At 42.2% G+C, this 21,602-nt stretch overlaps 1 protein-coding gene across 8 annotated transcripts in view; it reads left to right on the top strand.

Annotated features, from left to right (window-relative positions):
- NBR1 (NBR1 autophagy cargo receptor) overlaps positions 1-21,602 on the top strand; it is a 77,279-nt gene that overhangs the window by 25,044 nt on the left and 30,633 nt on the right. For 5 of the 8 annotated variants that reach the window (XM_073683616.1, XM_073683617.1, XM_073683615.1 and 2 more), the window contains exons 5-9: positions 8,564-8,586; positions 12,034-12,240; positions 18,786-18,854; positions 20,625-20,699; positions 20,883-21,097. In XM_073683616.1, coding sequence (XP_073539717.1) covers positions 8,564-8,586; positions 12,034-12,240; positions 18,786-18,854; positions 20,625-20,699; positions 20,883-21,097 — 589 coding nt within the window. The remainder of the gene's footprint in view (positions 1-8,563; positions 8,587-12,033; positions 12,241-18,785; positions 18,855-20,624; positions 20,700-20,882; positions 21,098-21,602) is intronic. The other 3 variants (XM_073683612.1, XM_073683614.1, XM_073683613.1) reach the window with 3 other exon arrangements.

Raw genomic sequence — 21,602 nt, 5'->3', positions numbered from 1 at the left:
ATAGGCCTGGACAGTGCTGGTGTGAGCAGGTGAACCTTGTGTGCCCTGCAGAATTTTAATCCATGACTGCGTAGTGTGTTACTAACGGTAATATCTGAGACTGTGGTCCCAGCTCTCTTCAGGTCATTGACCAGGTCCTCCCAGGTAGTTCTGGGCAGATTCCTAATCGTTCTCAGAATCATCCTTACCCCACGAGGCGAGATCTTGCATGGAGCCCCAGTCTGAGGAAGATTGACAGTCATCATGTGTTTCTTCCATTTTCTAATAATTGTGCCAACAGTTGTTACCTTCTCACCAAGCTGCTTGCCTATTGTCCTATAGCCCATCCCAGCCTTGTGCAGGTCTAGAATTTTGTCCCTGGTGTCCCTAGACAGCTCTTTTTTTCTTGGCCATGGTGGAGAGTTTGGAGTGTGATTGAGTGTGTGGACAGGATTTATACAGGTAACAAGTTCAAACAGGTGCAATTAATACAGGTAATGAGTGCAGAGTAGGAGGGCTTCTTAAAGAAAAACTAACAGGTCTGTGAGAGCCAGAACTGTTGCTGGTTGGTAGGTGATCAAATACTCATTTCATGCAATAAAATCAATTTTAATTATTTAAAAATCATACAGTGTGATTTCTGTTTTTTTTTTCTTATAAGATTCTGTCTCTCACAGTTGAAGTGTACCTGCGATAAAAATTATAGACCTCTCCATTCTTTGTAGGTGGGAAAACTTGCAAAATCGTCAGTGTATCAAATACTTATTTTCCACACTGTAAGTGCTCTGGGCGTGACAGAGCACTTAATGCATTCCCGAGTAATTGGAGTTTTCATTCATATGCAAATGAGAGAGTTGCATATCTGCCACTCCCAGAGGACTTAAAGGGAGTCCGTCACTCCCAAAATGCATTTTAAATGGTCTGTGTAGTGTTGGAGGGTACTTGGCCCTTATAACAACCATACTAGCACTGTACCCATTACTGGTACAGTGCCTGAGAAAATAACTTTTCATATACAAATGAATAAGCTGCAGTGCACCCTTGGCCAAGAGTTTGGTGCACGGTTACGCCTCCTCATTTGCATATTGCCCCCCACCACTTCTGATGCATTTTGGGTGTGACTGATTCCATTTAAGTAGCCACTGCCTCCCGAGGATGTTTTCCCATCCAGCACCAGGCTCTTACCCTTGATAGCTCACTGTCTGATTTCCTTACCTGGTACCTGACATCACACAATCACTGTGCTATAAATCAAGTTAAAGCAGCAGGTGGAAGGGGAGATTGATGCTTTCCTAGGGGAGGCTCACCTACCTAAGTTAAGCAATGAAGACAGAGACCAGCTAGACGAACTGCTTTCAGCGGAGGAATTAGGAGAGGCTTTGGCATCCATGGCGGGGGACAGGGCACCAGGGGCAGACTGCATCCCAGCTGAAGTATACAAAAACCTCAATGAGGAAATAATAACTAAATCGTTAGGGGTATTTGATGAAGCGTTGGAGAGGGGAGTGTTACCCGCATCTATGAGGGAGGCCATTGTTGTGGTCATTCCCAAAACTGAAAAAGATCCACAGCTGCCAGAGTCATATAGACCAATATCACTTTTGACTGCAGATATCAAAATACTGGTTAAGGCTTTGGCGAACAGACTAATCCGGGTAATAGACAAGGTAGTCCACTCGGACCAATCTGGCTTCATGCCAAATAAATCCACTGCTGTCAATTTAAGGAGGCTGTACTTTAAACATGCAAATTCCAGCTGAAAATGCGGGTAAGAGAGTGGTGGTATCTCTAGATGCACATAAAGCCTTTGACAGTGTGGAATGGAACTACCTGTGGTTGGTGCTGAGTCGCTTTGGGTTCGGGCCAGTGTTTACCTCATGGGTAAAATTGCTGTACTCCTCCAACAGCCAGAATTAAAGTGAATAACAAACTGTCGGAAAGCTTCTCTCTAAACTACGAGACAGGGGTGTACTTTGTCCCCCGCTGCTATTTGCCCTAGCTGTGGAGCCATTAGCTGCCAAAATAAGAAGATCGCAGGAGGTGAAGGGGTTTGTATATGGGAAAACAGAGCAGAAGATAGCTTTTTATGCCGACGATATTCTACTATTTTTGGAAAATCCTGGGGAAGCCTTGAGAAATGTAGTGACACTAATTGAGGGATTTGGACAGATATCGGGACTACTCATTAACTGAGATAAGTCGTGTGTTCTGCCGATAGATGGAAAGGGTGACTGTACCGGGAGGTGGAACTATTCATCAAATTAAAGGTGGTCCAACAATTTAAATACTTGGGGATTCATATAGCTCTTCCATTGACGACATTTGAGGAGCTTAATATATGCCCTTTATTACAAAGACTGCGCACTAAAATCACAGCGTGGAATAAGTTCCATTTATCGGTGGTGGGCAGAGTGAACCTCCTCAAAATGATTGTGATGCCGCAACTGTTATATGTGCTGCATAATTCCCCCATCTGGATCCCAATGAGCAGGTTCCCAGGATAAAATCACTATTTGGAGAATTAGTGTGGGGTAAGAAGAGTCCCAGACTTATACAGGAAGCACTGCAGAGACCAAAAGAGGAGGGAGGCCTAGCGCTCCCTAATCCCTGGTTATACTTTCTTTCTGCACAAAGCCAACACCTCAAGGGCTGGGGGGAGACTATGGGCAAGGGACAGGTACCTGTCAGTTTGGAGCACTTAATTAAGATTTCATCATTAAGTATGGGACTGGAGGCGGGAATCTTCAAGAAATGGGGATCGCATTACCATACCATAAATCTAATACAAGATGTGGCAGAAAATCAAGCAGATTAGGGGGGCAACTCACTTCACTAAGTTTTCACCTATCTGGGATAACATCTATTTTCAGAAGTTCAGTAATATGAAGGGGTTTGGTGAGTGAAAAGAAATGGGTATTGGCCTGATCTATCAGTTGATTTACAGAGGGAAGCTTAAATCATATGAAATGTTGCAGGAAGAATTTCAATTCCCAAGGCTAAACCTCTCTCAATATAGACAGGTTCAGCACGCATTTCAGACCCAAAGCAGAAGAGGGCCTATTGGAATACAAATAGATCTGATGTTAAATTTTATACTTAAAAACAGAGAAACGAAAGGGGCAATATCTGAAGTGTATAGAGACCTGCTGCACGCCTTTCTTGGAGCTAGAAGGAAATGAGAGACAGACTTGGGAGAGATAAACGACGATAGGTGGGAGTCTATTCTAGAATATATACCCAAGTTATCCATGAGTGAGCCTGGTAGAATGTCACAGCTGTATGTGATCCACAGGGCGTATAGAACCCCTGATATGTTATTTAAAGCAGGGTTGAAGTCTAACTCCGACTGCCCAAGGTGCTCGCAATCTCAAGCAGACCTACTGCATATGCTTTAACATTGTCCTAGATTGTCCTCTTTTTGGATCGTAGTGTTGAACCGTACTGGAATGGTGTATAGGTGTATTGTCCCTAGGGACCCACTGACATGTATATTAGGGTACGTTGAGGAAATAAAAACAGACAACATGACCAAAATAGCAATTGTGAGATTGTTTATTGACAGAAAATTGATTGCAAAATATTGGATTAGAGAGGAGGCCCCGTCCAGACGCGAATTCATTGCCCAAACGAACTATATAATTCAACTTGAAAAAAGTATTTACACCAAGAGGAATAAGCAGGAATACTTCCATAAATTATGGCAGCCATGGTTGGATAGGATTAATTAGAGTACACCTATATATACTACGGTAGAGTAAAACTCTTGGTAAACTGTATGGCGGAGTGGAGAGGGAAGAAGGAAAGGAAGTAGGGGAAGGAAAGAAAAGGAGTAAAGTAGGAAAGGAAAGAAGGGGGGGAATAAAAAAAAGAAAGAAAGGTCTCCATGGGGGGGGGGGGACTCACTGTAATATTGTAAAACGAGCATTGTCATGTAATATCTGTTCCAAGTTTTGTTACGTTTAATAAAAATGTATCTGATTAAAAAAAAAAATCAAGCTAAAGAGGCCTATGCTGTGCAGTGAAACAACCTCGGGAGGCCGTGGTTCCTTAAAGAGAATCTGTCACCGCTTTGTAGTTATCAGACCTCTACTATGGGCATGCAGTTTATAGAAAAGTAAATCTATACATACCTGTATGGCCCATGGTAGAGGTCTGAATATAGAGAAATGTAGTTATTTCTCCTTGGTCTTTCACTGGCTTGGCGTCCCCCCCAGATGCCAAGCTATCCCCGCCCATCTTCTTATGATTCCATTAAATCCCCGCCTATGTCCAAGTTTACCATATTTCCCCCCCTCCCAGCACGTCAAAGATCCCTGTGATGTGCGCTTTTCTCCCCTCACCTCCAGGCGCATGCGCAAAGCGCGGCTCACAGGGAGCGCACTTTGTATCCTCCCGGGCCCATTTGGCTGAGCACAGTGCTCTATTGCGCAGGCGCCGGGGAGTCACTGTGATGTCATTATATATATATATATATATATATATATATATATATATATATATATATATATATATATATATATATATGAAACCTAACCCCTGCAAAAACGCACATTTAGTATTGCACTTTTGTAGCAACCCATACTATAAAATATTTCATTATTTATTTCTTTTCAGTGAATAGTGAAAAAAAAATAACATTGAGAAACAATGCCAGAATTGCTTTTCATTGTTTGTCCCACAAAAAATAAAATAAGTAATCAAAAAATTGCATGGATCCCAAATGGTAACAATAAAGAGAACAGCTCGTTATGTAAAAAATACAAGCTCCTTTTCTGAGAGCTATAACTTATTTTTTGTTTACATAGCTGTTTATGACCACCTCGCCTCCACCCAATAATAAAAATAGAAAAGATTTTTTTACTGAAAAAATGTGTGTATCAGACCACAAAATAATGTTGACATGTTAATTTTACTGCATTCCATTGTGAATGATTTAAAAAGTATGAATAAACTTTTTTGTTTTCTGTTTGTTTTTTTGTTGTTGTTTTTTTTAATCATTTGTGGAATATTTCCAAAAAGGATTCCTGTTAAAAATAGGCTGTCCTGCAAAAAGCTAGTCCTAAAACATCTTCTCTCTACAGAAAAATAAAAACGTTATAGGTCTTAGAAAATGGTGATCAGCAAAAAACAAAAAAAATTAAAGTTTTTCAGTGCAAAAGAAGAAAAACATAAAAAACACAAATTTGGTACCATCATCATAATTGTATTGACACACAGAATAAAGATTACGTCACTTATAAAGAATGGTGTTTAAAAAAAACAAAGCGTAAATATGATCCAGAATTGATGTTTTCATTGTTCATTTCACCTCCCAAAAAGTTTAATAAAAAAATTGACCAAAAAGTCATACTTACCCACACAATGGTACCACGTAAACAACATTTTGCCATGAAAAAAATAAGTCCTCTCAAGGTTAATGACTGAAAAAATGTTTAACTTATGAGAATTTCTCAGAATATAGTGACACGCATACAAATTATTTTTTAACCGTTTATTGTGCAAAAATTATTTAAAATATACATAAAATGATAAAACTTTGGTATCTCCATAATCATACTGGCCCACGGGTGTACAATTTAAAAAGGGAAAAAAAAACACAGGAATAATTGATTTTTCTTTTTCTCTATTACATCCTATAAAGATATAATGAAAGTAGATAAGAAGTTAAATGTACTTTAAAATGATGCCTCTGAGTAATAAAACTCATCCCGCAGTGAAAAAAAAAGAGGGCGGGGGGGATCTGTTAGCAGGTTTCTACTATGTATTCTGAAGGCTGTAGGGGTTAAAACACTGATTTCAGCCAGTGCTGTGGAGTCGGAGTCGTGGAGCCGGAATCCATTTTGGTGGAGTCTGAATTGAAATCGGTATAAAATGGACCGACTCCACCTCCTAAAATATATAATAAATTGGGTACAGTAGTTCAATGCAGTTTGTGGGGAATATTTTTTCATAAGAATTTGGGAAAGTTCTGAAATGTCCTATAAATGTCTGTCCTATTCCTGATCTAAGGTTCTAGACTTTTAGCTGAGATGAATCTGTGCTACAGTAAATTTGTCACTTAAACAAGAGACATTTATGAGGGAGTCGGAGTCGTGGAGTCGGGAGTCATGGAAATTGAGGAGTTGGAGTCGGAGGTTTGGTGTACCGACTCCACAGCCCTGATTTCAGCTATGCCTCTCTTATCAAGCTGTGTTGTTTTATTTACTTGCAATGATTGTTTTAGCACTAGGAGCTTTTCATTGCTGGGACACAGCATCATGTGCCTCCTGGTCCACCTACAACCCCTCCTGTGATAAGCAGCTCACTGTCTATGGACATTGTATATAAAGAGCCTGATGTTGGGCAGTAGTTTTCTCAGCACTGCTGGATTTTTAAAAACTCTGTGTCAGAACGGCTGCACACAGTAAACTAAATGATACATCGTTGGATTCAGGGCCTCTTCCCCTACATCATGCTGCTCTTAGATGAGGAGCTGAAGAAGACAGTCCAACCATAAAGTCCCAACACATCAAGTTAGGTGAAGAAATAAACATTTTATTTTGATTCAGGTGACAACAATGACCTAAAATTAATTAAAAAAATATATAAAAACAAGGGGCACACACCCAGGGAATATATTGATGTCTAAAAGGGAGTGATATCATCAGACAAATGGATTTAGTCTATGTGTGTTGAGCTAGAATGGGTTATGCACACTTATGCAAGGTCCATATAAGGTAGGCTAATGTATGAGACTAGAGGGTATAAAATGCAAGTACAGGGGTAATAGTCTCATAGTAGGCCAGAGTATATAAAGTGCTAGTGCGTATATGTGTAGGATCTAATCCATAGCAATTTTGCATGACAAGACATTCTGACAGTATTATAGTAACGATAAAAAAGGGCATGTGCAAGGATATATGTATAAACCAGGTCACAGTATCAATGATTAATCAACCATAATAATTATTCCACAAAGCTCACGGTCATCATACACACGCGACTATCTGATCCATGCAATATTCACCATCCTATTAATATATAATATACAGATATTCTGGGGACTTACAGTTAGCACCAAACTCCCTCTACCGAGTGGTGTCCACTCCGACGCGCGTTTCAGCAACCTCCATCAGGTGAGGTAGTAAAAACCCGCTGACAGATTTATTAAAATGCCTAAACATTTATATAGGGGAACAAGCCCCTATTTAAATCATGCTAGGCAAGGATAGCTTAGTTAAAAATCAACTTTTATGTGATAAGCAAATGAGGGCGCTTCAGTGCACTCTTGGCATGGCCTATGCCCTGGTTCATCATCATGCCTCCTATTTGCATACTAATGCAGGTACCTCACATTTATTGACTTGTCTTTAAGGCTCAAAGTGATTGCTGTGTCTCCTGTCTGCACCTTCACACTAATACTGACTGATCGCGGTGGTGTGCTCATAGTGTCAGAGCGGGCGCACACACAATGGCTGCCAGCATTCTCTGACATCTGGCTCCTGCCTGTCTGTGGCCACCGCTCACTACACATCCCTTTTAAAGCTATGATTTTCCTCCTTAGTTGCTTAAATTTTCTATAGAAAGACTGTTGTAATTTTTGAAGCTTTACAAATAAAGCCTGGGCGTTACACTGGGTGACATTCTCCGTGGCTCTCCTTTTTTTTTTTAATAAGAATTCTTAGCTACAACACACCCACTCATATTCGCCAGAGCTGTGTGATCACTACTCATTGCAGGAGGCACAGAAACCTTATGAGGTATATAAATCCTAAGTTAATATTGGAAAAGTAGGCAGACCCGAGTGTATACTCTAAGATCACGCTGATGTTTGTCATCCTTTTACTTTCTCCATGACACATAATATCATGAGATCTGATCTTTGATCTTGTTGTTATGACCTCTAAAGGCCCCGTCACACTAAGCGATATCGCTAGCGAGATCGCTGCTGTGTCACGGTTTTGGTGACTCACCAGCGACCTCACCAGCGATGTCGCTATGTGTGACACTTTGCAACGATCAGGCCCCTGCTGTGAGGTCGCTGATCGTTGCAAAGTGTCCTGGACCATTTTTTGGTCATTGGCCTCCCGCTGGCCAGCACACATCGCTGTGTGTGACCAGCGGGACCAACGATCTGGCTGGTAACCATGGTAAACATCGGGTTACTAGGGGCACGCGCGCACTTAGTAACCCGCTGTTTACCATAGATACCACTCTGCTACTGTGAGCGGAGGCTCCAGCGCACGGTAGCAGAGTGGTATCCATGGTAAACAGCGGGTTACTAGGGGCACACGCGCACTTAGTAACCCGATGTTTACCATAGTTACCAGCCTGCTCCTGCTTGCAGCAGGCTGGTAACGGGAGCAGGACATCGTGGAACGATTCTTTCCACGATATCGTTGCTCCCCTGATCGCTGGTGAGCCTGCCTGTTTGACAGCTCACCAGCGATGTATTAGCGATGCAGCAACGATCCCTGACAGGTCGTATCGTTGTCGGGATCGCTGCTGCATCGCTTAGTGTGACGGGGCCTTAATGCTTCATGTTATCTGTTCAGCAAAGACTTGTAATTATTCATCCTATTTATGTATATATTTTTTATTGCAGGTGAATATGAGGAAGCTTTAAAGGTAATGACTTATTCTTTATGTTGACAAATTCCTTTATAATTAGCATCAAACCCATTGCATGAAAAATTTGCCTTTATAATGTCCGTAAGGCTAATACTAGAAGTGGTGCGCAGGTTGCTGATTTTTGCATTGTGGACCAGCTGCTTCAGGTTAGCATTTTTGAGTGTCTGTCTTGTATGAGTGTGTTTATTGGTTCCTTCATCTACAAATTAGGTTTGTGAGCAGTCCTGGGGTATCAAGCCAAGGACTGCATATCTTTTCAAATTTGCAAATCGAGTTACGTTTATGATAGACTCCTCTTTCCAGCCAGATTATATTTGTCTTTCGCTTTAGCTCTCCAATAGTTGAAGATTGTGTGTCTAACCAGTGAAATGCAAGAAGCTTATGTGCTTGAAATAGGATACAAAAGATATCTATGAATAGGAGCAAGTCAGGATCCACTTCATCTTCAAATAATCCCAATATACATATACGGGGATCTGTTAATAATTTCACTCCAGACACCCTTTCTATCAAGGATATGACTTTGCTCTAAAATGGGCCTGTGATACATGTTTTTAAAAATGTTCTATGGTTAACCTGATGTAAATGCTGTTGATTTCTTGTTCCGGGGCTTTTCCATTCCCGACATATGGCCCCTCTTCCCTGCATTTAATTTTAAAGGGGATGGTTGAGTTAGCCAACTGGACATGGTCTTCAACTTTTCTCTATCGGCATCTTGACCACGCCCAGTTGGCTAAAGGAACTACTTGTATATAAAGGAAAGAGGGTGCCACCTCTCAGGAACAGAGAGGCGTAGTAACAAAATAAAACAAAAATACATGTTTATGGCAAGTGACAGGCCGTCATACAGCACATTCACTAGCTAAAGCAGGGATGTCAAACTCAAATACAGAGCGAGCCAAAATAAAAAACTTGGAAAATTTGCTGGCCAACCTTGATATCTATTAACAGCTTTCCACGCAGTATAATGGGCCACACATAGTCATCCATACAGAATAATGGGCCACACATAGTCATCCATACAGAATAATGGGCCCCACATAGTCCTCCATACAGAATAATGGTACCACATAGTCCTCCGTACAGAATAATGGGCCCCACATAGTCCTCCATACAGAATAATGGGCCCCACATAGTCCTCCATACAGAATAATGGGCCCCACATAGTCCTCCATACAGAATAATGGGCCCCACATAGTCCTCATACAGTATTATGGGCCCCACATAGTCCTCCATGCAGAATAATGGGCCCCACATAGTCCTCCATGCAGAATAATGGGCCCCACATAGTCCTCCATGCAGAATAATGGGCCCCACATAGTCCTCCATACAGAATAATGGGTCCCACATAGTCCTCCATACAGAATAATGGGTCCCACATAGTCATCCATACAGAATAATGGGCCCCACATAGTCCTCCATGCAGAATAATGGGCCCCACATAGTCCTCCATACAGAATAATGGGTCCCACATAGTCCTCCATACAGAATAATGGGTCCCACATAGTCATCCATACAGAATAATGGGCCCCACATAGTCCTCCATACAGAATAATGGGCCCTACATAGTCCTCCGTACAGAATAATGGCCCCATATAGTCCTCCATACAGAATAATGGGCCCCACATAGTCCTCCGTACAGTATGATGGCCTCACATAGTCCTCCATACAGTATAATGGGGGACGGTGCCGGAATCACGAGCCAAATATAATCACCCTGCCTGCCAGATTTGGCCCGCGGGCCAGAGTTTGACATGTGTGAGCTAAAGAAAGCCTAAGGTAAATACCTTTTTAATTTTTGGCAAGTTTATCAGTGCCTAAACTTCCAGCAGTTCATCTTCTAGGTCCATATGACAACACTTCCATCCTAGGCAGGAAAAAAGGAATGGATTAACTAAGGCTGTCTGTTTTAGACATCCCTAAAATACAGTAGACATCATATGGTCCATTGTGGTTAATTCAGCGCATCTCATCTTACACATTTTCATCAAACTTTCCACCTATTAATTGGCTAACTTTATGCCTGAAACTTGGGCCAAATTTTGGCGCACAATATTACATTTTAGTTTACTTCTCTTATCCACAAAGCTCCACCTCGTTACCACTAAGCCAAGCCCTCTTGTTGAGCAAGACACAAAGTGTATAAAACACATAATAAATGGGATTCAGGGCATGTATGACATTTTTTGATTTTTTGGGCACAAATTGCACAGAATTTTGGTTCAGGTAGCTTTGTAACTCTTTGATGTGTGAATCCAATCACCATCCACATCATTGTGCACACATGTACTTGTATAACCGCCACTATTCCAACCAGTTAGGATGTGAATATTGATGTGGATGGTGATCTAAAAGCACAGTGTCCTTATGGCAGAAGCATAGAGCGGATCTCGATGTGCCACAGCTGGAGGTGTCAGTTCTATGACTTTCAGCATTGATGGCTCAGAAAATGACTATCCTAAAAGCTGTTTTCATGTATGTGATATACACGACATGACCTTTCCTTTAGGCTGTGTGCCCACGATGCGTTTTTTAAGCATTTCCGCAGCGGCAAAAACGCTGCAGAAACGCTTAAAAAACGCATGGTAGAAGGTCTGCCATGTTCCCCAATGATAATCCTCATGTGCTGTGCACATGCTGCGGAAATTTCCGCTGCGGATTATCATTGCGGAAAAAAACGCAGCACTACCAATTATTTTGAGGAAGTGCTGCGTTTTTGCCGCCATTGACTTGCATTAGAACGCATGTATTCCGCTTCACTAGATAAGGACATGCGGAATACATGCGTTCAATGTGCGGATGGTACCCAGGTCTAGAGGAGAGGAGACTCTCCTCCGGACCCAGGTACCATAGAACCTGTAAAAAAAAGAATAAAATAAAAAAAAAAAGATTATATTTACCTTCTGATGGCCCCCGCTGCTCTCGTCCTTTCATGCCGGCAGCTAGCGATGGACTGAAGGACCTGCGCTGACGTCATAGTCATGTGACAGGTCACGCGACGCTGACGTCGGCAGGTCTTTCAGTGTACCTCTGCTGGCAGCCAGGACGGAGGGAAGCAAGACACCGGGGGCCATCAGAGGGTAACTACATATTTATTTTTTAACATTCTTTACGGTCACACTATATAAATCCATGCCGGTTGCATGGATTTATATAGTGTGACCAAGTTGACAAGCACTTTCCAAGTGATGCTAAAATCACTTGGAAAGCTCTTGTCAACCCGCATGCGGAAATGCATGTGAAGAACACTTCACATCCGCATGTCCCTGCCAGGAAAAATGCATGTACAATCCGCATGCGTTTTTTCTGCCAGGGAGATGCAGAAACGCTCAGGAAAAATCCGGAGCATTTCTGCATCGTGGGCACATAGCCATATTGTGGTGGTTTTCTTTTAATGTAGAATAATGAAATGACGATCTGTACATATCTTTTTTCTTTTGCTAGATTGCAGTAAACCAGGGAGGAATCCTGCATATCAATGTGTATGAACAGCACCAGCAGTCCGGACAGACGGTCGGGGACCAGCCACTTTTAGAAACCTCAGAGTGTGTGACCATAAGAGAAGACAAAATGCCAGGGATGAATAAATCCTTGGTTGCAAGATCAGCAGCACCAGAAAGACAACCCGAACACCTCTCCACGGGGATGACGGTAATTTCACCACATAAGCATACATATCAAGTACTTTTATTTGTCGATTAAAAAATCCCCAGGGAAAAAAAAAAATAAGGTGATACATTTATTGTATTAGATTTATATGTGCTGTTGTTTTTGCTCACCTGCCCTCCCTCTATTTTCTGTATATGATTACGGGGGCAACCATTTTGCCTGCATGTCTGATGTGAACATTTAGTGATCTCCTATACAGCGGCCACACTGTGCAGCAATAATTTGAAGATGGTTCCTATGGGAGAGTTTTACTAGGCATGCTCTGTGACCTGTGCAGAGATCATTGTGCAGAGAGGGGGAAAAGTTGAACTGTTAGGCTATGTGCCCACGATGCAGAAATGCTCCGGATTTTTTCCTGAGCATTTCTGTATCTCCCTGGCAGAAAAAACGCATGCGGATTGTACATGCCGATTTTACATGCCTTTTCGTGCCAGAGACAAGCGGAAGTGAAGCGTTCTTCACATGCATTTCCGCATGCGGGTTGACAAGCGCTTTCCAAGCGATTTTAGCATCACTTGGAAAGTGCTTGACAACTTGGTCACACTATATAAATCCGTGTAACCGGCATGTATTTATATAGTGTGACCTTAAAGAATGGTAAAAAATAAATATTATACTTACCTTCTGATGGCTCCCGGTCTCCTTGTCTCGGCTTGCCGGCAACTCGCAGTAGCTTAAAGGACCTGCCGACGTCAGCGGTCGCGTGACCCGTCACATGACTAAATGATGTCACCGCAGGTCCTTGAGTCCACCGCGAGCTGCCGCAAGCCGAGACAAGGACACCGGGGGCCATCAGAAGGTAAATATAATATTTATTTTTTATTTTATTCTTTTTTTACAGGTACTATGGTACCTGGGTCCGGAGGAGAGTCTCCTCTTCTCCAGACCCGAGTACCATCCGCACATTGAAACGCATGGATTCTGCATGTACAGATCCAGTGATGCGGATTCCATGCGTTCCAATGCTAGTCAGTGGCGGCGAAAATGCAGCGCTTCCGCAAAATAATTAGTAGTGCTGCGGATTTTTCCGCAATGATAATCCGCCCCGGAAATTTCCGCAGCATGTGCACAGCACATGCGGATTATCATTGGGGAACATAGCAGGCCTTCTACCATGTGTTTTTAAGCGTTTCTGCAGCGGAATTGCCGCTGCGGAAACGCTTAAAAAACGCATAGTGGGCGCACAGCCTTACATCCCATATTGTGAATGATGAATCTTGTGGCATATGTGTATATAATATATACAATATAAATATCTGTGCGTGCTCCTAATCCTCCTAATCATTGTCTGTGATGTTGAGATGTCTGCAGAAAGTGTTCCATAAAGAACAGGGAGTCTTGGAAGGTGTGGTGGGTGCAATTAATCAAACCTTTTTCGCCATGGCGAAAAAAAGCTTTAAAAAGTGTGACTTCCGGCCTTTCATGCTATTCTCGCCCAAGCTCTGACAAAGTGGGCAGAGCTGGGGAGTGGCGACCCTATTCGTCAAATTCATGACTAGTGGCAGTGTTCACTGCACCACAGATATTGAACCAGCTGGAGTAATATTTGTGGCAACGGTCACATAGTGGCGAACACCACTACCCGTCTCGCCTTATTCATTAAGAGGCATGAGTCCCTTAATGAATCAGGAGTGTCCACTCCAAAATGCACCCTCATCAAGATTGGCGAGAGAATCGCCCTTCTTCATGAATCACTCCCTTAGTATTTTTTGAGCCTCAGTGGCCAGAAAAGTAAAGATAAGATTTTTTCCTATATCCCTGTATTAAAATCACTAAATTTTCATTAACATTGATTTAAACAAAAGGTCACTCCCTGATAATACATTCCCTTCAGTTTGCTTTGAACAACTTTTTGGATTGGTCATTAATGTATGATTGGAGGGTGTCAGATGTAGTGTGCCTTCATGTGAATGTGGCTTTTCCGTGAGGGGTTTCTACTCACTTGGGTGTGTCGGGAGGAAAACAGGAGGCATGTTCCTTTAAATGTCCATGTCTGTTTATTGCTTCATAAACTGTTCATAAGAAAAAGGAAAACAAACAGCCATTAGTGCAGGCAAAAACAAAGTAAACAGTCCTTTAGGCAAAGTCTCTAGTTAGCCAGTCCTGTGGGCACACAGGCTGGATGGCATCCAGTACACTAGCTCAGTCTGAAGACAACAACACACAGGAGGCCTTCTACCTCCAAACACACCGACCATGTGTCAAACAAAGCCCTCCATTTTTAAACTCTTAACCACAACCAGAGATGAGGTATGTGGGCAGCCAGACCTGCCCATCTCTGATGGCTGCCCGTAATCTGGCCCCAGATGCACCAAACAGTCCTCTTAGTGCTTAGGTGCACTAGAGCAACATTCGCGGATTACATCACAGCGGACAGCTATCTCTGTGATACATACCTCCCATCGACTATGCGTCCATTAGCCACATTACAGCTGCAATACCGGGCACAGCCACTCTGTATAAATGTAACCGTACTGGGGGGGTCCCAGAGATCAGCGCCCCACCATACACCTCATACAGTGATGAACTATCCTAAACATAAGCCTGCAGTGTAAAATCACAGAAAACTCTCTGAACAATTGATGACCATATTGAATGTCCGAGGGACAAGTGTTTTCTGCCATTACATGGTAAACTCTGTCCGTGAAAGCTAATTGGCAACTGATGTGGCTACTATTACTGCTCACACAAGTTGCCACTCAGAGTCCTAAAATAGCAACCTGTATAAATAGTAGTGACTTTATGATAATTCTGTCTGCTGGGTAGTACAAGGAGAGTTACAACAACCCCTGTGAGAGCTGAAATGGAGGCCATATTGGTTGTCACCCAGAACTAGGAATTGGTTGAAACAGAAGATAAACAGCTGCACAGAAAAGCTTTATCATTATGGTATCATGGCCTTGATGATGGATTTTATATCTCTGTTTCTACTGAACGTCACAATGAATGTGTCCTAGGTACATGGCTGGCTGTGACTGACATCAGGGCAGAGTAAACCTACGGTAATAACTTAATAGTATAGGTAAATTGTGTCCTGATCGTTGGACCACCCCCTCCCCTCTCTGGTCCCTAGTACTGGCTTTACTGCGTCGCCAGATGATCATGCTGTGTATGCAGGGGGCTGGGTGACTGCTCATTTCAGCAGCTCAGCCAGCCCCCTTCTCTGTCATGGCTGATGTGTAGATGTTGGTTGGCTTAACTGTTTAAATGAGCAGTCAGCCAACCCCCTTCACACACAGCACTAATCACCCGTTTAAATGCTGTCCTTGGTCGAGCAGAGGAAATATGGCTGGTGGAATGGCTACCTGATGATCGGGGCACCTGGTTTAATTCAAATATATTAGTAAAGTAAGTCATAAGTTACTCCTTTTAAAGGGATTTTGTAATACCTAAAGTAATTTTCCAAATAAAGCTTTATTCGTACAAATAGCACTATAATGTCACCCTACCCCCCAATTTTTTTTCTAGGCGCTTACCAATCTTCCTCATGTCATTCCTGTAGGCCAATTTGATGACATGCAGCCTTCCCTGCTGCTCTGACTATTGGGGACTACATTTCCCAGCTAAGTCTTGGGGCCAGAGCCAGCTGTGCACATGCTTCCAGCTGTCTACTGCCCCTTCTCTTCCTACCAGGTCTATAAGTGTACCTCTGGCATCTGAGCCCAGGCGCTACTCCCATGCCAGTGGTCCTGTTATGCAGCTGGTGGTAAGGAGAGGGCCCCAGAGCAGGGTTACAAGTCATGGGGGACGACTGCAGGCTCAGAGGCCTGCATTACACTTATAGAACTAATGAGAGGACAAGACGACATAATCCAGCAATCCTCCCCCACGGCGGTGATCCTGTTGTCACCCACTACTCTCGTCAGCCCGCTGTGGTGGCAAGGACAGGACTTTGCATGCTTTGAAATAGATGACTGGCACATACGTGCTGGAAAAATCACCCCGCTGGGGGTTTCAAGTGGAACATCATCGGAAGTAGAAAAAAAAGTGACAGCCAGAAGTGAGGAGATGTCTGGAACAGTTCACAGTTTTTAAATTGGTGTAAATTACAATCAAATTTCATGCAAATAATTTTTTCTCTTTGGCTGGATCACCCATTTTGTCCAGCTCCACATCAAAGCCTTTTTGCATGAGGAAACATTGGGGAAATTGTCCTGATGTATGATTTGAAGACTGACCTATGGTTATGATGTTCTTCACATGGGTAGACCTTAGTAGTCACTGGTGTCCTCAGCAGCAGCCCAGTCACACTGAGAAGAATACTACAGAGTGTTTGATATTCATGCCTCACTCATTAGTAATAACCTCAGATTAAGTAATAAAACAATTGAATCTCTTTATTCCAGTTAATTATTATATTTCCAGTGCATTTAGTGTAGGCGGCTGAATGCATGACAGATGCAGAAGACTTTTACCCTCAGGGTCACAGTCCGGGTCTCCTGCATACAGACCATGCATTACCTGTTCTTTTGTTAGAATGGCGATGTACATATCTATCGCTATTATCACGTTATGGAGGTGAAGTACATCTTGTACTATAGATGTTTGTGTGACTCTTTTACTGATACAAATATGACACAAGTGTCCGCAGAGAACCGCCCATGTTCCCTGTGCTGCACTTGTCGGATAAACATGCTCTTTGGACATAGGTCACATGTTTAGACTGTAACTGTAGAAAATATCCAAAATATTCTTTAGACTCCCAGCATAAAACATTGAGGTCACTATACTTAGTATATAAATACTTGGTTGCCTTCTTCTTTCCCAGCAATATTGAACTTCGGGATTTGTTTTCTTTTTCAATTTTATGATATTGCTGTTTATGTAAAAAGCACTGAGGTGACACATTTTGTGGGATAAATAACAAATACAGTTGCACTCAATAGTAGCACATAATTTGGCCAATTTGTGCATGCCCAGCAGCCAACAACAAGGTGATCTCCTGTTGCTGGGAACCGATCTCATGTGAATTTTCTCCTAGGCTGAAGCCTGCATTTATGGGAAGGTAGGATCCTGCTTTAATAAAACCACCATGGGCTGATGGGTGGAGTGCTCGCTCGGTCAGAGAGCCTATGTATAAATAACAAAAGACTGACTGTCACTTCCGAAGAGAAACTGGTGTGTACAGGTGCTTACTAAGAGTAACCATCTCCATATACAACTAACAAATAAAGTTGGACTCTGTAGTGCTTCAGCCTGGGAAAGAATTCACATTAAATAGGTTCCCAGCAACAGGAGATCGCCTTGCCGTGGCTGCTGGGCAATCATGAATTGGCCAAATTATGTGCTAAGTATCTCCATTGTTTCTTATTATATAGAGCAGTAATACAATTCAAATTTCACATATTTCATGTTTACATGCAATAGCACTACAGAGTACAACTTAATTTGTTATGTATAGAGATGGCTACTCTTAGTTTGTACCTGTACACACCAGTTTTCTGTTTGTAAGTGACAATCAGTCTTTTTGTTATTTACATTATGTGAGATGGCGAAAATAGCTGCAATTTCAGTGCTGTATAGTAGATTTACTTTAGGTCAATCCTTAGTGGGTGTTGCCAACTACTGGGTCCGAGGAAGGAAATAAAGCAATTCTCACCTCCTAGGCTTTTTTTTTTTATCCGTTCTGACAAATTGTGAACACTGCAGCGATTCAAGATCATTGATTGGATGCTGTGCTCATGTGATGCCTGCGGAGGATGTAGATCCCAGGAAACCAGTGAAGGGTGTAGCTCAAAGTACAGAGTGGCGCAGGTCGGGAATGTGAATCACCCATGATTAGCACAACTCAGTAATTGGACGGCCAGCACGACATTTCTGATCAAACAAGCATGTGACTGCTGCAGCCAGTCACTGGTTGTAGTGGTGATATGCTGGTAGAGAAAGGGGAGACTGGCGGGGGGAGCCAGTAGTGGCACGGAGAGGAACTGCACGGGAGTATGAAAATATATCTTTTGGTTATGTTGGGTATGTGTTTCTCGAGAAAATCTAGTACTGTACAATCTTTTTAGGGTTTCAGGAGCTAAACTTACTGGAGTCATAGAGAAAACATTGCAAACCAACCATCTCTGGAAATCATTGTAGGTGTGAGAAAAGAAAATGTCATGATATGCATGTATATTCTACTCAAACATGTGTACACTAGAAATCTACCAAGTCACCACAGCAGATTTACACGAAGCTGGAGAGTACTGGGACCTTTTCTTCACTTCATGCATGATTGAGGTCTTCGGAGCACCGGTGCTATCGCTAGACGTCATTTACATGCATCACCTGGATCTACCATAACACGCAGTGCAGATACATTCAGCCAATAACCATTGACCTAAAACTCTACTGGAGATAGAAAACTAGTATGTTCCTCAACTGGTTCATTATACAAAAATAAAAATCTTGCATCCAAAACCATTCCCTTCCCCCGCTCCCCAAGTCCTTTTAGGTGATCGTACTTTTCTTGTGTTATTGTATTCTCCTTTTTCTGCCTATCACTATTTTTCCTGATGTTTCCTTTCTTTTACTGTTGGTAGGAAGAACTTTGCCAAAATGATGGAGGGGGGAGCATCCAAGCTGCCTGGTTCATCAATTACATCCAGACAGTGTGTATCTTATTACTTTCTGAGTGTTAATTTAGTCTTATTTTAGAACATTTTATCTATAGATATATAATAATCAGTAAAGGGAACCTGTCAGTTAATTCATGCTCCCCAAATACCACCTGCCAATCGCCTGCAACGGGGTGGGGAGAAGCCGGCCGGAGGTCACATCGGACTAATCATGTCTAGTCTTATGGTCCCCTGACGTCTCCTCAAACTGTTTTCTCTGAAACTCCGGAACATTTCAAAGTAAAACATACCTTTCTGCAATCGCACAGCCAGGCTCTGATTTATGCTGCCTGTGGTTTGGGCAGGATGAATTGAGAAACAGGTTCTTTTTTAGCACTGTCCATAGCTTGTTCCATCATGATAATCTTGCTACCATATCATTATAGTCTTCCTTATTAATTGATCCATCTTACATACTTACATAGGTTGAAAAAAAGACTCTGGTTCAAGTTCAATCTTTCTCCACCAATTATTAATCTCTAAATTATCCATAACCCACAATGCCTTTTGATGTGAGGAAAGCATCCAGTCATTTTATAAAAGCTGTTAATTGTCTGCCATTACTACCTCTTGTGGTAGGGTATTCCACAGTCTGACTGCTTTAACTGTAAAGAACCCTTTCCTATTTAGCTGCCCATACCTTTAGATTAGATTTACTTGACGCTTTGAAAAAAAACCACTAAACTGTGTAAGATAACAAAATGGACAATATTCATTTCTTTAGTTTTCCTCGGTGATACAGGTACTGACCCTTGGGTTATACTCCCAGTGTAAAAGGGACTCTGTCCACACAGAATGACCGTTCAAACCAAGTACAGGCACTTGGTGCACACTTGGCATGGCCAAACATTTCAGTGCATTTTTCCACCTACCTGTTTTCTATCTCTGTAAACCAGGCTGTCAATCAAAATAAAAGGTCGGGGCAAGATAGAGGGAAAACAAGCAGGTGGAAAGGGACACTTAAGTGTTTTGCCTCGCCATGCTGCACCATTTGACCATCACAACACTCATGTGATCCATTACTTGCATTCAACTTGACAATGGTAACCTCAATGATGACAGCACCCATTATAAGTCACTGCGGTCCATCAGGCACCAAAGTTGTGCACTTTGTGATCTGTTTCTGGTATGATTTCACGTTATATGTTCATTTATCAAGTAGAGTGTCAAGTTGCTATAATTTGTTGGGATCTATTAGGAACCATTGCAAATATATTAATATATATATATATATGCCATCGCCCTTATTGTGTTGTCCAAAGAGTTTATCTAGCTTTTAAATAAATAATAATGTTGTAACTAAAAGCAACAATATTCGCTTTTGTTCTGCTCCAGTGTCGCTCGCAGTCTTCCTTTTACATGCAGATGGCACGTGATCGGCTGCAGCGTTTACGTGCAGTACTACTGGTATCACTGCACATTGATTGCAGCCAAGATGACCGTACTATGGTACGTGGCTGCTTTGACCACGTGTTGTACACTTCTAGATGAAGACCAGGAGCTCATAGGGAGGAGAGAATAAGGGAGTAATTTTACTTTTGTTGGGCAGTTTATGTAATCTATGCTGTAAGGAATCGCATGCAGGCGTCACAAAAAATCCTCTTTATACTCTGATGTGATTGTGAAGGTGAAATACATTTCTTGTATTAATAGTGAGATACGGTAAAAATAAGTTTTCTATACCTGTAAAATAATTGCAGCTGCCAGGTCTCAGTAAAGTGTGAGCAGTTGGCAGATTATCCTGATCAATCTCCTCTATTACAGCAGCAGCACAACCCAACCACAGATATTGTGTGTCCTCAGGCTCCCCCTGACTGGTTCACCACCTACATGGACACAGTGAGTATTTCATAGTTTGTTTGTTTTTGTAAAAAATAAATGAATAAAAAAGGTTCATGCTGTTATTTTTGGTCGTTTCATTAAATGATGATTGGAATTTGTAAACTTTCAAGAATTCTTGTATGGAGATGAAAGTGGTTCATAAAAGCAAATAAAATCAATTAAAATTTCTTCTTTCTGTAGTTCAAGGAGCATATTGTGCATGAAACAGTAGAGAAAGTGACACAGATGATGAGGGATCGGCTCTCTCGGAACCAGGATTGGATGTCAGACAGCAGTTCCCTCTCTGCACCTACTCAAGAACCAGAGCGAGAACCATCTATGGGCTCCTTGTATGATTGGCTCTTAGCTTGTAGTAACTGCAAGAAAAGGATCTTGGGTATACGGTATCAGTGCAGGTGGGTTTATTTTCACCCTCAAGACATTGGAACCTTGAGAGAAGCCGAAGTGAAACTAATCAGCTTGTACCATAAGTATGCAAATTGCATATGAGCAGTCAGGAGACGACCGCCCAAGGTGGCAAACAGCGCAGAATCCTAAGCGTGCATATTACACACTCTTAGGATTAAGTATGATTGAGTCATAAACTGTCTCTGCGGAAGTGTATGTATGGCTCAGAAAACCCCTTTTAAGGCTATGTGCACACTGTGCATTTTTGATGCATTTAAGCGGCATTTTTTTCCGCCCGGAAATGCACCAAACATGCTAGGTAATCCGTCTGCCAGCTAATGCCATGACGATCCTGATGTGCTGTGCACATGATCCTGAATTTTCCACTCAGGATTGACATTGCGTTTAAATCCGCAGTTTGTCCATTCTTTGTAGCTTTTCTGCAGCGGTTCCCGCCCATTGAGGTCAATTGAACTGCTGATTTGCTGCAGATGTTTGCTGCATATTTGACTG

Source organism: Phyllobates terribilis, unplaced genomic scaffold (genome assembly GCF_046119375.1).
Source record: "Phyllobates terribilis strain yellow unplaced genomic scaffold, ASM4611937v1 Scaffold_5__5_contigs__length_657084704, whole genome shotgun sequence".
Taxonomy (NCBI): Eukaryota; Metazoa; Chordata; class Amphibia; order Anura; family Dendrobatidae; genus Phyllobates; species Phyllobates terribilis.
The sequence above is the reverse complement of the archived record's forward strand: the minus strand, read 5'-3'. Positions and strand labels throughout refer to the sequence as shown.